A 19,205-nucleotide genomic window follows, 5' to 3' on the forward strand; every position below is an offset into this window, starting at 1 on the left:
CTGTACTGTAGGTATGAGACATTTACAGTTCACAGAATAAGACTTCCTACCCCAGTCCGTTGATCATCAGCATCTCCTCCTCTCTCCCCATGCGCACACTGAGCAGGGAGCGGATCTGTCCCAGTGAAGCCAGAAGGTTGATGGTATCCTGAACGGAGATGGCACTAATGGTGTAGCTCTTCCTCATGGAGCGCAGGAGCTCCCCAATACTGTCGTACTGCCTCCGCAGAAGACTGAACATCACCCTCACCAGCTCAGGGTCCTGAATGTGGCATTCCTGGGCCCAGCTCACCATTGTCTGAGAGATCAGCTCCTTCAAATTGGCTGTAAGACAGAGCACCACGATACTTCCATCACTGCAATAGTGTCGAATCTAATTGGTATCACTCTTACGTCATGTCCAATGATAGTACTATAGAGGGCTACTGTATACTACTGTAGTACTATAAAGTTAAATTAAATTTTCTATTTGTATTAGGTATCTGTTTTCAATGTATTCTATCAGGTCATTACATTTCAAGAAAAAACGGAAAATATTCATTTTCATGCTCACGTTCATGCTGATGGGCATTCCAATTATGAATAAAGCACTTCCACAACCACAGAATCCATGACACTAATGAGGCCATATCCATTTTATCTGTTAAATGTCATTAAATGACAGTGAATAATTATTTCTACACCTAAATGTGATGCACAGCAAATGGGGTTGTCTGTCACGAGAGGTGAGTCCATATTTGAAGAAACATTACCACACCAAACCCAGTGTTTAAACATTCAATGGTTTAATTTCACATCTAACTGTGGCATCTCATTATTAGAGCTTAAGATTTAAGACAAAACTTAAGATTTAAGAGATAAATTAGTATTATCTCAATACAAATGCAGTGTAGGAAATTTGTGAAATAATATTTTCTCTTTTCTGCAACTGTGCTGATTGCAATACTCTAAAAAATCTTCCAGGTATAAAGAAAATTTTCAAGGAAGTACAAATGGATGCTTTAAAAATAATTCATGATTAAAGTCTGCTTGCTGGGCTGTTGACTAATGAAGACTTCACCGGATTGAAAGACAGCTTGCACCCTGAAGACGGAGCCTTCACCCTGTTATGGATTATTGTAACACCCTCTCAGCCTCTCAGGAGCATCTCAGTAATATTTACCAATTTAGAGAACACACTGAGGACAAATAAGCATGGTTCTGTTCAGCTGGTTTTGAAACGTGATTTTTATTGCTGGTTAAACTATCAAGAAAAAAGCGACCACATAAATGAAAAGATATACAATTCTATTTTGAAATTATGGAAATGCATCCAAAAAAACATAACATTGTATACAGTATACAAAAAAATATTGTATGGCTTGCGTTTAGTACTGATATCAAGTGCTATTAAAGAAAAAAAAATCAATTCCCATCTGACATTCCTCATGCAATCTAACAAACACTTATCAATTCAGATGACCTGTGACCAGAGTCATACTACATTACTGTACATAGCAAAAATACAGTAGGACTTTAGTTCTATAAGAGTACCATTATATCCTGTAAACCCTGAATTTTCCTTATTATTCAAAAACAAAAAGAAAGTTTTATAAATCCTTTTTTACAAAAGAGAGTTTCTGAGCATTGCAGAATTCACCCAAAGGTGTTTCTTTAATATACATACACAATACTGCAGCTACTGAAATGTGACAAGCTGATGTACTGCTTCTAAAACAGACCCCTGCTTCTAAAACAGTATCAGGGCAGCTACCATGACTATAAACCTTAAAGTGATGTTAAAACTAAATCAATAAGCCACTGTCAGCATAAAAAGATGTTCGGTGAACCACACGGGAGCTATATCGAATTTAAAACTGAAACATTTCAATACCATTGACTACATTCATTTCAACCAGAGCGCATAAGAAATTTTATTTTTAAGGGCTTCTTTTAAGTGAATGTACTGGGCCACCTCTTTGTTGGTTTATAAACATATATCTACTCGCTACTGCAGTTAAAAATCCAATGTAACTTATCAGCTTTGACATTTGGTGGCCACTGAATGTTCTGGTCAATTATATCCCATATGTTCAAAAGTATACTGCTAAGCACAACATTTTTTCCAGTCTCATAAGACAAAGGCAATAGATATTTATACAGTATACACATGGAAACATTCACTTTCTGTATGAACCATATGAAATGTCAATGTTTCTAGTATAACAGAGAATAGAACTGTAGAGTATTGGACTTTTTTGAATAGTGGACATTGTATACAGTACATTACTGGCACAAGTCAAAAATGATTTATTAAATACTTAGTAACAATGTTTATGGTTTTTAGACAGAAATAATATTACAGACTAGCTGAGGAATGTGTTCACAATATTCCAACAGAAATTCAGCAAGATCTGTAAGTGGCTTTTATTCCCCCAAGTGTGTGCCAGCATATTTGTAAGAAAAATTTTGCTTAAACAGGAAATTAAGATTTTGTTTCACTTCTCCTACAGTTAAAATCTGGAGACAATTGTTTAATTTTGCCATAGTAATATTTGACATCATTAATAAAATAATTATCTTTAACAGTAGTACTGAAATCCCCTTATTGTATAGTTAAAGGTGCAAGACCAGAATTAAAGCTGTTTTCAAGTATCAGACTATATCTGCACATCAATGGACCTGGTTATTTTACATCAAATCTGTGTTGGACATTTACATCCTTCCTACTCAATTCAGTTAAATAATGTCCTTAAATTATGACTGCTGTGACTGACTGGGTACCCGCTAATTAGCCTGTACAGAACTATTTTCATCTGTAAATACACTGCAGACATTAACAGGTGGTAGTCTGAGTGTCGAGTTCCAAAAACAATAGAATATTTTATTTCTTATGAAATGTGTTGGCTATTGTAATTTGAGACCCTCACTATGCACCAACTCTTCACATGGTGACCAGACACAGACAGAGCTGCTGACTTAGATAGCCCGAAAGAAGGACTCTGGATTCTTCATCCAACACACTGAAAGGAAGCTTGAATTTAGCAGTGTCTGCCTCCAGCTGAGGTCACAGCCAATTACAACTAACAATTCAAGCAGATTAACTTTTAATGCTTTGAGCCACCAGCAATGCTGAAGGCATTTTAAGTCTATTATGAAGCATGATTTTCATCAAGGTACAGTGCTGATGGGTTTACAGGCTTTTCTGTGTGCATTCCCTTGTGTTTCATCATTAACTCAGACTCAATAAAGGCAGTACAGTGACATAGTGCTGATGCCTATCACATTCACTTCTCGAACAACATGAGCTCGATATGTGCCTGTTAAAGCACAAAAGACTGGATAAATCAGTAGATCAAGTAGCACACATGACAAGGTCTTCTCTTAATCAAAAATAAGATTTAAGATCTCTTTAATATCTAACTAATGCTTATAACACAATGAAGTACTGGAAAAAAAATCAATCATTTTGCATAGATAAAGGTAGACAAGACGGAACACATTTATTTTTAATTATTTGTCTAAATGAAAAGCAGGATTTAATGTACAATCCAATACAAAACTACAACTGTAAACATTTATTAAAAAAATAAATCAAGAGTCAGAAATTGTACAAACAATATTGTAAATGCTTTCTAAATTGTAAAATAATGCATTTTAAATAATGCTTTTTTTTCTTCTGTGAAATCTATTTGTCAGAAACATTTGCCTTTGAGTTTCATCTCTTGGTGTAAAGGCATATTACAAGTGACTCAGGAAGAAACTATGAATAGTTTTGTTAAGCTAAGAGACACAGGGTCCATTAGGAAACCTGGTGGACTATATACTCAATTCCCAGAACTGTCAGGAAGCTTGTTATCGTTTCAGTAGTAAATTTCATACACCATTTCAAAGTTACATTGGATTATTAAATGCATGGGAGTATTGAGATGATCCTCTTAGTGCATGCTTTCCTCTAATGTTACTACCATTTAACAATAATATTTGTAATACTGTTACAAAAAAAGTAAAACAAATATATGTTATAAAACAGTATAAATGTTTTTTATACTTGACTATATCATGAAGGACACAAATTTCAAGTTTGGCATTTTGAATTTTCACAGTATATTTTTAAATTAATCAAAAGCTATGAACAATAAAACACACAATGTCCATTAATTAAAATAAGATGTCCAATTATTCTGTACAAAGAGGGATTTTGTATTCATCACCCTCTGCTTGGTCTATCATGGCACCATTTTGATTACAGAATTTTCGGCAGAAGCTGTGCATCATTTACAGTACAGTATATATCCTAAAATGTATGATCATATGATCTACAAGAACTGTTCTTTGTAGAAAAATCATGAACATAACATGTAACAGATCCAAGAGGAGGATGTTTTTCTCTGTTACTTTGGTTGAAAAGGGAATGTAAAAAGAAGTACCTTTCTTGTAGCACTAACAAGAAACAGTTGTGTAACCTATGAATGTAATGCCACAGGGAACCCACAAATTGATCACATACCAGCACTTAAAAGGTGACAGCATCCTGACTTCAAAAGCGATAAAGCTGCCTTCCACTGTAAATTGTTTAGTCTCTCCTTTATTGCCTGTCTGTGCAAAACCACAGCCTTGACAGTTTCTCTTTTTCATTCCATTACCAACAATATCCTGAATAAGAAACATAAATAACAAATCCACCAAATTACACTATTCTAAATAGGAACAGTTAACTGCGAAACACTGTAAATTAAAATCCTTAGCAATCAAATATATAACATATTTTCATAGTGAATACAAAATGTTTGTAGAGCTAAACAAGCAGAATAGTTGACCTGAGCTCATTTAAGCCATACTGTATAGCTTATTTAAAAAATAAGATACCCCTGAAATTTTCTGAAAATCCTAAAATGGACATTTTCCCAAAATTGTCAAAGAATGTGGGCTTGCACTGAATTTTCTATAATAAAGGACATCTAAAAGTGCTTGGTTTCATTTGAATGATGTGTAGTATTACTCAGTTCCTTACGCAGACTAGCTCTGCATGAAGACTGGATACAAATACTGAGCTTGCAAACCTTTGGAATTCATAACTTCCAATTATGTACTGAGATGTAATGTGTTCAGAAAAATGTCTGTAAACTTTCAATTATTGTACCAACCTAGAAGCACTATAGCATCTTAATTTGTATAATATACAAACAACAAGCTTCAGAGCATGGTTTGCTACTGAAGTGTGCATAGAAGGTTTCTACAGGAGAAACCGTCTTGTTAAGAAAAGCCAGAACATTATACATTATACATCATAATTTGTCCAAAAACCATCACTAACACTAAATTACTATAGAAGTAACAATAACACTAAAATACTAAATTAATAGTGGATTACACAGAAAATCACTGGAAAAAGATTGGGAGGTCATTAGCACATAACTACAGTTTTCTTATAAATCTAAAAAGGATGTTTAACATGTAATTTGGAATTTCTTGGCATTTTGAAACATAACTGTTCGCTGGAACTCTTAATATATCACTGTTTCCGTCTCTCTACAAGAGCACTGTTACTATTGTAACATTTATTGTTTCTTATCCACATCTAATTTCTTCATTCTTGTGGAATCTAGAGCAATACATACATAACAAATTATGAACAAATACTTTTATTTTAGCAAATAGTATTATAGAGATGGTACATTTTTCCAAACTATAGCCCCCAAGCACCCCTTTCAAAAATGTATTTTTCATGATTGCTTCACAAATACCTTGATAATAAGTAGCACATTTCTCAGAAGTTTTTTTAAATAATCCTAATTGTATCCTTGATATTTATGAGTAATCTTATTACATCACATTGTGCACTTAGAACTTCTATGCATGCAAGTTTTTGTAACGAGTATCACTAGAACTGGCGAAGGTCTTTACAGGATTGTTTTTGCTTTGAAGCCTCTAACTTGATGTACAGTATAAGACAAGCATATAAAGAAATACTGGTATTGGGAAATAGAGGTTCTTTTTTCTCACTTTAGCTTTTAAAAACAGATGAAGATGAGGCTGTGGCTTCTGTATGTGTACAATATATAAAGCACTTTACTCAAATGCAAACACTTATATTATATAATATATAATATATATTATGCTGCATCACAGTATTACTACAAGATTTTAAAAATTATTTTGAAAGATATTCAGTGGGATTTTATGAATAATATAAAATACTTCAGTGTTTGTGATGTCCACTGTGGTGAGCAATGTGTATTTTTCTTTTAAGAAAGAACTTAATTTTTACCACTTTCTGAACTCCCAGTGTATAAAAATATACTGCAAAAATATACTAGAAAAATTAAGGTCTAGAAAAAATATTTAAAGCAGGGAATGAAGCAATTGGTAAAGAAAAAAACTAGTGTTGGCTAACTGTAATATATACAGTACTTCTAAGCTTCAACATCAATCACTTTAACTGTGCTGTTACAGAATTGAAACTGTACTTTTTTAAAATTTTACTTGGAATCAAAACCAGTAATTGTACATTGAGTCCTAACACAATATCATGTAGTCTTACTGTAAGGCAACCACTGAGTACTGAACAAGTACCGATCACCTAATCCCAGCGAGGTTCTTAAAATACATCTGAGAGCATACCCACAGGTGAATCAGACTGTGGTAATCTGTCAATCTGCCAGAAGAGATTCTGAAGCCTATGCAGGATATACAATGACATTTCCAATTATCTTTGCTTCAGCTTTACCATCATTCATCTGTACCATCAGAAGGAGTCCTATACACTGAAACTAATAAAATAACATTTACAACAGACATACCATCAACCCACTCAAGAGATGAGAACAGAAAGGAAGAAGTTTTAATTGTCTGTATCTCACTCTGATTATGTCTATACTGACAAGAGATGTTAAGTTTCCAAAAATAAAACAAAAATTTAAATTATTGGTTAAGCCAACAAACGTAATTTACCTCTACTGCAACATTTAAAGTCACCTGAGTCTATCGTGGTCAGTCATTAGTAATTAATTAAATTGATGCCAAAAATACTAAAGCAATATCCAAAATCTGTATAATTTATTTTACTAAAAACATACATGCCTAAGGAGAGTGACAAGTTTATTTTGATTCTTAGGTTTATATTTATTAATTGAATTAAAAAGAGATTACTGCTTAAAAATTATCAACATAAGTCTCAAACATTACACTAAGAAAACATTGACAATTAGTGTCGATAGTGTTGTTTTTGGAGTCATAATGTTTATTATTGATAGTCACATGCTGTACAAACTTGCAATTGACCAGCAAGATTCCCTGAGTAAGTACTAGTTATGTGGCAAGCCATCTAAAATGTCAAAAGGTCAATATACAGTAAGAAAAAAAATTGCTTTCTTTAAACCTGAAGTCAAGCAAATATGTACTGTATATTAGTGAAATCCTAGAACAGGACTCATCTCAAATATACACCGATATACTGTAATTTATAACATTAGGAGATCATAGGCATTACAACATTGTTTTAGAGACTACTGTAAATAGAAAACTACAAAAAACTGTTCTGAAAGATAAAATCTACTCCAACATTAAACTCTCCTGATGTTTTGCAAAATGAAAATTGAGTTGTTATTCTGTTCCTTTAACTGAAAGTTATTGAAGGTTGTACAGACTTACAGGGCGCAGATTGTGTTTCCTCAGTGGGCTCCGCCTCTTGCTTTTGGGGGGCTCCTTTTATTTTGTAAACGAGGGAGAGGAGCCGGCCTTTGATTGATGTGTCCTGCGCCTCCTCCTCTTCCTCTTCTATCGGGATTCCTGTGGGACGAGCCGGAGCAGAGACCTGATCTTCACTTTTTTCAACTCTACTAATTACCCATATGCAAACAAGACTATTTACAATACATATACAGTACAGTAACTGCACATACTGTACATGTAACTGAACTATACATTTGTTCCATTCAAGAAAGAGTTTACTGGGAATTTCATGTATTCAAATTACTACTCCACGAAAATCTTAAGACACAATAAACAATAAACAAGGTGCAGGCACAACAGTGCATTAGGAAATGTTCCTGTATCTGATATAACACATACTAGTTTCCAAATTATTCAGTTTTTATTGTTTCAAAGCAATATTTAATCAGAAAAAGAAATGAACAAGAACAGGTCATTCACTAAAATTTTAAAATTTGAAATGATAAAAGAGCAATACAGACAATATTAATGAACATGCATTTTTTATGGAAGAAAAGAGTAAAAAATGGTTAAACGTATTACTTATTTAATTAAAGATGAAAACAGAAAAAATGAGGTATCATCTAAATATACAAACAGTGGCGATGCTCATTAAAAGTACATGGACTGAATGTATGAACTATGCACACTACTGTATATATTCCCTCAGATTTGAACCCATGTTCCCAGAATCACTGATCTTGTAAAAGAGCTAATAAATAAATGATGCATATATGAATCCTTTGCTTTTAAAACATTAACAGCACAGTTCCCCCTTGGCCTATGTCTTTATAATTATTTAATAATATATCAACTGGAATTACGCATAATCAGCAAAGTTAAATACTGAGGCCATTAGTTGTTCTGGCAGAGAAACTAACATTTCTCTTCTTTAAAATTCTACTCTTGTAACACTCAACACTGAGATATAAAGAATTATAAGCTTCTTTAGTTCACAGAAGTATTAAGGTGCATTACTTCCATTCATATCGTTTATTTTAAAATAGATAAGTAGATACATTGTGAGTTAATGTCTACCAGTAATTCCTGTTTCTGAAGACATCTTGTTTCCCCCTTGATGAAGAAACAGATTATAACATTTAAGAAGCTGAGTAAAAGCACCAAGAAAAATGGAAAAACAGTAAAAATATATTAATTTCTATATTAAAAAAAGCTGTTTTAATCTTTAAAAACTGAACCTGATTTGCAGTTCTATAGCACATGAAATATGTTTCTGGATTGCTATTTGTATTTATTTCAATTATAGTCAATTGGGTCCTAAACACATCATTATAATGACTGAAAACTCAGAACCCCAAGCTTTTATTAATTAACTAACTTTACATAGATCAGGGGTTCCCAGTCTTGGTCCTAGAGACACACACACACTCAGTAACAAAAATCCAACTACTGTATATATGCAAATGTGTGAGGGGCTGTTTATACTTTATGAAATTATCCTGAGAACTAAGTAAATTAGGAATCAGTGATATACAAGCTATCACTCTATGACAAAAAATATAATTACCCAAAATGAAATGAGTGTAGTTACTACATTTTAAAATAAAGTTGTTGCCTGTTACAGGGCTTTTCATTTTTTTAACGGAACCAGTCTTCATTCGTTCTACCCTCTCATATACTGTACCTGTGACAGTACAGTCTATAGTAATTGATGAAAGGTAGATCTGAATAATATTACATTTCCCAATGGATTCTACTACATACATTTTTAAATAAAGATTTAAAGCTCAAGTTATGTCATACCGCAATGCAATAGAAGGTCATCGTGGAAGTCATACAGTTCCTCTCGAATTTCTTCTGGACAGGGGCAGTCATCCCCAGCACTGAACTGCAGAAGCATGTTAATCTACAAGACAGAAGTGAGCTAAAGCGTTACTGTTCACAAACGTTATACTACAGTATGCTTGTGCACAAACCACTTGCTGAATAATAAATGTTTCAACAGGCTACAACATTAAAGTCAGGTTTTCTGCAGTAAGCATGGATGCATAAACCAAAAACATCCACCAACTTTAAACTATAAATGCATCAGCAAAATTTCATTTATTGCCACTGAAAATCACATTTCATGTGCATATTAATTGAAATACTAGAACAGCAGTGTGGCAGGACAAAATTAGACCAAGATGATGAAAGCTTACTTGAATAGTCTGAATAAGAAGGTATGTCATTCACTCTTATTGCTCAGCAAGTGTTTTACAATACAAATCACTACATAGAGATTTTAATTGAACAAAACAACTATACCCTTTAACAAAATAAAATAATAAATAAACCCTTTAAAAGACTTCTGATTTCATGAACAAACTCTGATAAAGGGAAGTTTTGTCCACAAAAGGGATGTCTGTGCTGAATTGTGATCTGCTGCCAATACATTGGCCAAGCACATGAAACTGAATTTGAAATGCTGCGGCCAGATGGTTTCAGCGATTTTGTAAACATCACGCTAGAGTGAATAAAAGAACCTATGGTGAAGCTATGAGAAACTGAATTAATGAATCCAAGATTAAGGCATCATATTACCCTCACTGTACAATGGTGATGAGAGTGGTCTCTGCAGGCCCCCTGAAAATACCCAAGCATACAAGGGGTAGAAACGTCTACCCCAGGATATAAAATCAGCAAGAAAAAGAACGCAGCATTACTGTGCACAAATGCTGACTGGATACACACATTGACACCCGTAGCTGTAAGCAAGTCATGGAGACCAAGGGTTCTTAAAGATATAATGAAAAACTTCTATTGTAGTAGTCCATTACCATTCCAAAAACACTTGGTTTACTTCTGACAATTTTTCATCTCATACTCAATACTTATAATTAAGGGCTTATTGTAATAGGACCTAGAAACCATAAATCAATTACTCATGACTACCTAAGGATACACACTCATGTTCTATTTCCTTCTTCATAGCATTGAGTCAGTGGTACAGTAAAAAAACAGCAATGCTGTGCTGTGATGTGGGTGAATCAAACAACGTGTTTCAGGAGAATTCTGTGACAAAAAGCTGACTCTATTCTCAGTCTTTTTAATATTTTATACAAGCATAATGGGCAAAACAAGTTAATGTCACTGTTACGTGAACTCACTTAATGAATTAGGTTCTAAGGAAACAGGCAACATTTCTAAATGTCAATTAAATACTAACTGCATTAAACCTAATGAGAAATAGTCATCCTGTAATACTTTAATATTTTATTATCAATGAAAGCTGGTACATCTTGCTGAAGTTATCAAAATGTCTTGGTTTGAGTCAAGAAACAGAGTGAACACTTGCCCAGTCTTCAGATTTTACTTTATTGTACAAAAAAAGGTAAGTGCTTTTTCTCAACTGGTCTTCAAGCTTCTTGCATTAAAATGCATATACTGTACATGTACTGTATTTGCACTACAGCTTTAGAAACTAGAGATCAGTCCACAGTATGACATTGCAGACAGTAGCTATAAGTGTATCAATGCATTTTTATAACAGCACAAAATTCTATAACCTATAATATTGGGGACAATACTATATATATCCTATCTCTTGAATGTCCAGAAGGACTGAGAACTAGTCGTAATTCTGTAGTATGGAACTTCAGTCTTGGGGTAGAATAACCGATTATATTCTTATTATATTCAAATTTCAGAAGTGGTGTTACCTGCTCCTGTGGGGGCGAACGGAATTCCCTGGTTTTTTTGGCAGTCACTGCAGCAGACATGTTGAGGGCCTGCATCAGCTCATTGTACCTAAATTTCTGATTTTGCTGAAGCTTCGACACATAACTGTCTGAGAAAGACACAATGGCCTCGATCCTGTTTCGCAGCTCACAGTCACAGAAGTAATGAAGGAGCTCACACATCTAGAAAACAGCAAGAAAGCACTTATAAACCGTAGGATTCAGTTCTGGTCATGTTTTTTATGTTCCATGAATTATTCAAATCCAATCAGTAATTCATGCCTAAGTTAAGGTTACAAGGCCAAATAATATTCATATTATTATAAAGTTACTCATATATTATAAATATTATATACCCTGTATTTACATGTATGCTTTTACAAACATAGGGAAAAGTTTTTTTTCACGAGCAATTTTTAAAAACAAGAGAGGTTTCATAATTTTTGATATTACAATATTATAATATTTGGATCGTTTTGAATGTTAATCCCATTGAAGCATTTGCTTTTCTTAAATACAAGTCTTAGATCTCTCTTCAAGATACTGTTCAACTGTTGTGAACTGAAAAAAATCACAGAAGATAAGGAAAACTACCAAGCAAGATTCCTAGATTCCTACAGTACTCACAAAACATTAACCACTAAAATAGTTTAATTTGAACAGTTGATAAAAGAAGCCCATAATTAACTAATGCATATAATAAGGTTTGCTAAAATGTATCCTTCAGCCAGCAATGTATAATATTCCATTCATTTTTACCTGTCGCTTGACAGACTCAGGTAGCCTCTTCTCCAACAGACCCTTCATGGGTTGCTTGGAGTCTTTGGCCTCTTCCTCCCCGGCCTCCACAGCCTTCTCTTCATTGCTGGTCACTTCTTCCTTCTCCTTGGTCTCCTCCGGCTCTTCCTCCTTCCGTTCCCCAAAGACGTTGGGGTCAATGAGCAGCAGGATCTGTTTAACATTGTCATTGCTGAGCACCCCCATGATCAGCAGGGTTCCAATCAGCTTCAGGATGGGCACGAACTGGAACTCCACACTGCCCCCCACAGGATCCCGGATGTGATGCCCCCCTCCCTGCACAGCCTCTGTCAGCATGCTGATGGCTTTCTCCTTCAGGATATCCAGTGGGATCTGCGGGCTGTGCAGCTGCTGCTCTCCTTTGGTGGTGATCAAGCATGGGGGAGAGAAGTTGAGCCGCGGCTTGAGGGAGGTGGAAAGACCAACCCCGGGGAGGGAGTGCTTTTTGGATTCATCCGGGAACAGCCGGATGCTCCTGGTTTCATCCGTGATGGGAATGATGAACTCGTTGTTCATCATTAGCCTGGCTTCCTTAGCAGTCTCAAGGTGCATGCTGATGAGCAGGTCGTAGAAGCCCTCTCTCAGCTTGCCTGACAGATACTGGTTGTCGATAGTGTAAAGGAGCTGAGACTGGTCCACATGACTACAGAGAGCATGTGCCACGCGGTTGTTGCCCAACGCACAAAGAGCACAGTAGAGTCTGAGGGTATGGTAATGGAACATCCTCAAATCCTCTTGTTCAGAAAGCTCCAAAATGTCCACACATCTAAATTAAAAGATGAACTACAAGCTTTATATACAGCAGAAAACAAAAACCATCAAAAACTAAGTCTGACCGAGACTGAAAAGTAGTCTTTTTATTTGCTGATTCACAGATGCCAATAAACACAAACTGTACTCAGAGGCATTAAAATGAAATTTTCATTGCATGCATTCTAATGCCGATCAGACTATTAGAACCAATTTAACAAGGAAAAAGTTGTAAATATTTTTTTATCAATTTGTTGAAGCAATATATAAATTATGTGAATTCTGGTGAAAATATCAAAGTATTGACAGCCTCTTCAATAAAACTGTAAGGAACACAATACAAAATAGATCAAATGAAATTATGGACCTACGTGCAAGTATTGTAAGAGGACACTGACCTGTTTTCCTCTGGGATGTGCACTGCCTGCATCTGCAAGGGCTCAAGGCATTGAACCACCCAGCCATGTCGCTCACTGACCCGCGCTGTCTCCACCTTCAGAAAGGTGTTGGGCATCCGGCTCCACAGCACAGGGGTGATGGTCTGTATGTCCAGGCGGGGTGGACACTGTGGGATGGGGTTCTTGTGCTCGCTCTTAAATATGGCTGAGGACAGTGGCATGAAGTTCTATAACAGCACAGAAAACAAATTAATGGGAAATGTAAAGTAAAAACAGACATGGTTCTCCAAAAGTTCAACACCCATGCTATACAGTTAATTTTCAAACAATTTTTAGTTTGGTTTATTCTATAATGTATTTTCCCTTGAAGACAAGACAGTTGTGTCACAGTGACAATAGCACAGTGGTTAGTTCAGGTCCTGGGGTGCTGTCTGAGTGGTTTGTATGTTCTCCCCATGTTCACATGGGTTTCCTCCAGGTGCTCTGGTTTCTTCCCATGATCCAAAAACATGCTGATAGGTTAGCTGGCTTCTGGGCACACTGGTGTAAGTGTCTCAGTGTGTGTGCCCTAAGATGGACTGATACACCATGCAGGTGTATCCCACAATTCACTCATTGTTTTCCTGAACAGGCTTAAGTTCCCCCACAACACCGTATTGGATTAAGTGGTTCGAAAATGGATGGATAATTACAAAATAAAACATTTATGGTGTATAAGAGATTATTATTTAAAACTTGTCACATCTTTGCAACCAGTCCAGGTAATATAGGAATATCTATGGGTATAAAAAGTTTATTATCCAAATTACAAAAGGTTGAAATTCAGTTTCTCTCAGTATTCTCAATAGTGATTACACACTGCAGAAACACTTATTTTGAAGAACCAACCTTTACTTTCCCAAGTTCAAACTGAAACAGTTTGGAGCTAGTAGGTCGTACGAACACTGCAGGGAACAGCTTAGTATTTGGCTCAACCTGGAAAAAAACAAATGCACTGTATACAGAATACAGAAAGAAAAGCACAATAGTATTTCTGAATTGTCTTCATTAACCAAAGATCCACATTTAGACATTATATTACTGTATATAGTGTAGTTGTGCTGTATGGTTTTCACTCTGAATATTCCCGGTATTCCTTTTATTGAATTAGCACTCAAACTGCAGTTGGCTAACTACTGTAATTAGTAATGGCACTCAAACATTTATCAACGACTACTTAGGACTTAATTCAGTCCAGATTTAAAAGTAAGACAGCAGTGTTTTATTTACAATGATACAGCAGGCAAAACACAATGTATAAGTCTCAACAGAAAACCTAACAATCATACTTCCCCCAAAACACAACTTTTACCAATTAAGTTATTTGCTTTTCTCTAATCAAAACTGTCAATTACCATTATAATACTATCTAAATTTAAGAATTTTAAAAATAATTTTTAAATGATTTAAATTGTAATGTTATGGATTTCTATGTATATTTTTTTATTTACCTGGTATGAAGTTCCCATGTCTTTTCCATTGGCAGTAAAGGACACAAGGCCAGTGGCCAGATCAATTAAACATCCAATTTCTAGATCCACATTTGTGCGACTGGATGTGTGGGAGGTGTTGATGACATCTCCCCCCCACACCATGTAGCAGTTACTTCTTTTAACACTGCAAGGAAATGAAAACTGGGATTTATCTGTCACATAACTAGAAGTGCAGTGGTTAATGAAAACAACCAATCTTTAGTATGAATCAAAATTAAAACAGCTGTTTTTCTCTTATTAATGTTGTCCCTGTCTTTTAAACTACAGTATGTCCCTTTGCTTAACTGTGTTTTGATTTCTTTAGCTATCAGGTGTGAACTAATCACTTCAGCTTCCAGTGTGATGTAAAAGCAGTGCAATGGAATAAAAGCAACAGTCAATTCAGATCTCTATAGAAAACTCCATGACTAAAAAATTATTACAGTACATGTGCACATAATGATCATCTTGCACCTTGACACCTTACTAATATCTATGGCAAGCACTTCAACATGTGGGCTTTGCGATCCATTCTAATACAGTTGTTTTTTTCAAATGGTTAATTCATCTTTTATGTTGGATGGATGGAAAGACAGCAGCAAACGGCGACCGATAAGACAAAGGAATATTTCCCAAGGCCTGAAGTGAGACCTCAGATTGAGGGTTTGTCGTACCTCTCGTGGACTCGCCCCCTCTCGTCTCCCAGCGTTACCGTGACAGTGCGGTTCCTGCTGAGGTCAAAGTTGTGGCTGTAGTAATGGTAGTCAGGTGTGACCCATCCCACCCACACACAGGAGGGGTCCTGGCCTCCAAATATTCGCACAGAATGGTAATACTGCAGAGCCAAGCAAAACCAAACAATTTCTCACTGACAATAAAAGGAAAGATATATCATATATTTCTACTGTATCATTAACACTGAGATTTCAAATATTGATACACAAATCCCTCTTCGTATAGTGTACACTGTATATACTGTAGCATAATATTTTTCTTAATCCTAAATAAAACTAAAGTCCAAAGCAAGCAGAGGAGAGTAAAATAACAACAATTCATGTTTTTCTGTTTTAAATGTATTGACATGTTTACTTTGTGATTTGTACAGATATCAATATTGGTGCTTGTAAAAGACCAAGTAGTGTTATCATCAATAATAAGGATTCTAACAAATTACCATTGTGATATTGCCAAATTCTGCCCTTCTTGCAGAGGTTTCATCAACTTGTTTTTGGGATTTCAGTGGAAACCTAAAAAGATGAAAAATAAAACAATCTGAGTTAACAAAGGCCTTTTCTCCAAGAGGTTAGTCAGAATTGCATATGAATTCAGGACATGGCTATTTAGGATGCCTTAGGATGCAAGATGCCTTCCTGCATATTCATTAACTGCTCAGTAAGTGTTGATGAAAGTATGATGAAAGATGAAAGAAAATATTTTTTCAATGCACATTTAATACATAAATGTAGATATTAATCTGTAATTATACCGAACAGGGAAGTAAATATTGTCCATAGTGCTTATTTTTATTTCACAGTGACATGTTGCTTGAATTTAACATTAGCATTGTTTTCTTCAACGGGTCTCACCTCTGCTTTGCTTTCAGGGACTCATCGTCATGCATTCCTTCAGCGTCAGAAATGCCCGTGTTTTTAAATGTTGAATGGAACTCGACAGGCATGCTGAGGCGGCAATAGACCATGTCTGCATTACTGTTCTGGGTTCCAAAGGTTCTGTGGGTCACTTTGAGACATGGTGGACTGTCAACAGTGCCGTCGATTCTAGTGGCCTGCAAATTTTGAAGGAAAGAAAAGACGTCAAGGCACTGAACAACAGGTCCTTTTTCTGTAGAGCACTAATTCTAACTAAGCACTGAAACAAACGCTTCCATGGATTTAGTAAGTAATTGGTACAATTTAGTCAGATGTTAATATTTTCATTCTACATTATGTTAAAATTTATGTATTTAAAAAAAGTATATTAACTGATACAGAATTAACAGAACATTTCAGGACACAACTGAAATCAGTCATAAATGTCATTTAAAGAAAACTAATTAAAATCTTTGACTGAATTACCTCAATGTGGGGGTGGTTCTTTGGCACGTTGACAAAAGTAGGCAATCGTTTACTGAACCACATAGTTACTTCACGGTTCATATTGACAGCAAAAGGCTCAAAGCCTTCTTGAAGACCACACATTGTGTAGTATTTAAAGGTGCTAGCATCCTTGCCAAGGTTCATGCGGCCAATCTGGGAGAGACCCAGGCTACACACTGGAATGAAACCTGAAAACAATCAAATATTTTTCAGTCGTAATACTCTCATTTCACTCTTGAATCAAGCCAAACCATCACATTTATCAAACTTCCCGGCAAAGCAAAGAATGAGATATTTATTTTCCTGAGTGAACACAATGAGTAAAAAGAAAATTAAAACAATACCTTTAATTTCCTGGGAGAAATCACAATTTTCTCCCAGAGATTTATGAAATACAGCACCAACACAGCACAGCTTTACCATGCTATACTGTACTCACCATCTTCCACTTCAAAATCAGCAAAGCAAAGCTCCGATCCTTTGTTGGTGATGAGGATTTCTCCATTTAGGGTGAAGATCATGGACTTGTCTTCCAAATTAATCATGCAGCCAACAACATCCCCTGCACGCCAGCTGCGACCAAAAAACCAACTACCCTGATGCAAACGATGTCCCTGAAAATCAACCGCATATAGGCATCAGATCTGTGCAATAAATTAGTGGTCTTACAACACAGAAATGTATGTTGGGCAAAGACACTTTTATCGGATTACTTTTCACAGGTCATATTTACTCTACAATCATACTCTTTTTATAGTCTTACTCATCTCTGCTACATCTCATACAGTGCATGCAAGGTCTAAGAAGGGAAAACAAGCCCACATGATGAAGTGAGAAAAAACTAACATGTGCATATATTTTAACATTTTATCTTCAAAGTTGTCCATTGTAAACATCCTAAAAAATAAAAATATAATGGCTTATCCAGTAGATAAACATGAGAAAAATTTAAAAAAAAAACTAAAGCCTGCAAAGGCTCAAACTGTTGTACCTAAATATATGATCTATGAACTCACCCTGAATCCATCAAACACAAACGCTTGGTCATCCAAACCCAACTCCATGTCAGGCCTACAGCCCGACCTGGCCCAGCCAACGCGCATATCTCCACCAGTGACTGCCTCAAACTCAAAGTACCACTTTCCAGTTTTCACTGCATAAGTCTTCTCCACACGGAAAAAACGGATCTTATCGATGCTCAACCTCTCCACAGTCTGGCCAGCTTCAAAGAAAAAAACAACATCATGAAACACAAACATGTGGGATAGAAAATATGGTCACCAAACAAATAATAATGTACTTTAAAAGTAGACTGCACCTTGAGTCAATGGATAACATCCAGGCACATTGTTAGGCCACCTACTGTATATTTTACCTTACAATGCCAGTAAAATATATTACTGAACATACGAAGTGAATTTCCCTTGTTAATATTCAAGTATGCTACAGTACAAACTAATTTCTTTAAGGTTTTCAGAAAAACATACACAGCATTATGTACAGAAATGCTTCTTTCAATATCCACTGGTGTGTATTCAATGATGAGGTGTATACAGTATTTGATGTAGGTCAGGCATTTGACCTAGTATTTGACAGGTCAGGTTATCTGCAATATCTTCGCCAAACCAATATACCTACAGAAAGAGAAAATTTCTACTGATGTGCTTTGTATTGTCAAACTTTACTTGTACTGTGTCTTTGATATGAGCTCTACTCACCACCTTCCTGGTCAGGAGGTTCAATGTTATATCCATATCCTATTAGTGTCCGGATAGCCTCACGGAGGCTGTCTCGGTTTGATTTCTTTGTGCGCTCATCTAATAAAGCATATGGCACCAAACGAGGATTCCTTTTGCTCTTCAAATCCTTTTGGAAAATAAAAAAAAAACTATGATTCAAGTTCAAAGCTGGTATATTCTTCTTATACTGTGTCAAAATGAGGCATTCAGTAATGATTTTTCTGAGGTTTAGTCCTAAATATTAGCTTATTCATTGATTGCTTTCTAATTACTAAAAAACTAGAAGTTTCATTAAACAGGTAATATGTGTAGTCTTCTGCAGAAAAATTAAGTGGTAGTGACATACCTGTAAGGAAAAAAACAACAAACACTGTAAAAATGTTCAAAGGCAAGAGCTGTCCTGTAGATTTATTTTTATAATTCTTCATACAGTACTTTGGGATATGAAGAATTGTCAGTATGAATCATAATAAAAATCATTATAGAAAGAAAGTTTAAGGGAAAAAAAGAGAGCTACTGTACAACATGTGTCACAAAAAAG

The 19,205-nt window shown here is 35.5% G+C and overlaps 1 protein-coding gene across 7 annotated transcripts in view; it reads right to left on the reverse strand.

The window, feature by feature from the left end:
• ryr3 (ryanodine receptor 3) overlaps positions 1-19,205 on the reverse strand; it is a 169,263-nt gene that overhangs the window by 62,006 nt on the left and 88,052 nt on the right. For all 7 annotated transcript variants that reach the window (XM_069193299.1, XM_069193301.1, XM_069193302.1 and 4 more), the window contains 15 exons: positions 18,644-18,791; positions 17,942-18,147; positions 17,365-17,539; positions 16,905-17,113; positions 16,416-16,615; positions 16,004-16,076; positions 15,504-15,664; positions 14,809-14,974; positions 14,207-14,293; positions 13,319-13,545; positions 12,132-12,936; positions 11,355-11,555; positions 9,457-9,559; positions 7,633-7,770; positions 51-324 (listed from right to left, as the gene is read on the reverse strand). In XM_069193299.1, coding sequence (XP_069049400.1) covers positions 51-324; positions 7,633-7,770; positions 9,457-9,559; positions 11,355-11,555; positions 12,132-12,936; positions 13,319-13,545; positions 14,207-14,293; positions 14,809-14,974; positions 15,504-15,664; positions 16,004-16,076; positions 16,416-16,615; positions 16,905-17,113; positions 17,365-17,539; positions 17,942-18,147; positions 18,644-18,791 — 3,173 coding nt within the window. The remainder of the gene's footprint in view (positions 1-50; positions 325-7,632; positions 7,771-9,456; positions 9,560-11,354; positions 11,556-12,131; positions 12,937-13,318; positions 13,546-14,206; positions 14,294-14,808; positions 14,975-15,503; positions 15,665-16,003; positions 16,077-16,415; positions 16,616-16,904; positions 17,114-17,364; positions 17,540-17,941; positions 18,148-18,643; positions 18,792-19,205) is intronic.

Source organism: Lepisosteus oculatus, chromosome 8, assembly GCF_040954835.1.
Source record: "Lepisosteus oculatus isolate fLepOcu1 chromosome 8, fLepOcu1.hap2, whole genome shotgun sequence".
Taxonomy (NCBI): domain Eukaryota; kingdom Metazoa; phylum Chordata; class Actinopteri; order Semionotiformes; family Lepisosteidae; genus Lepisosteus; species Lepisosteus oculatus.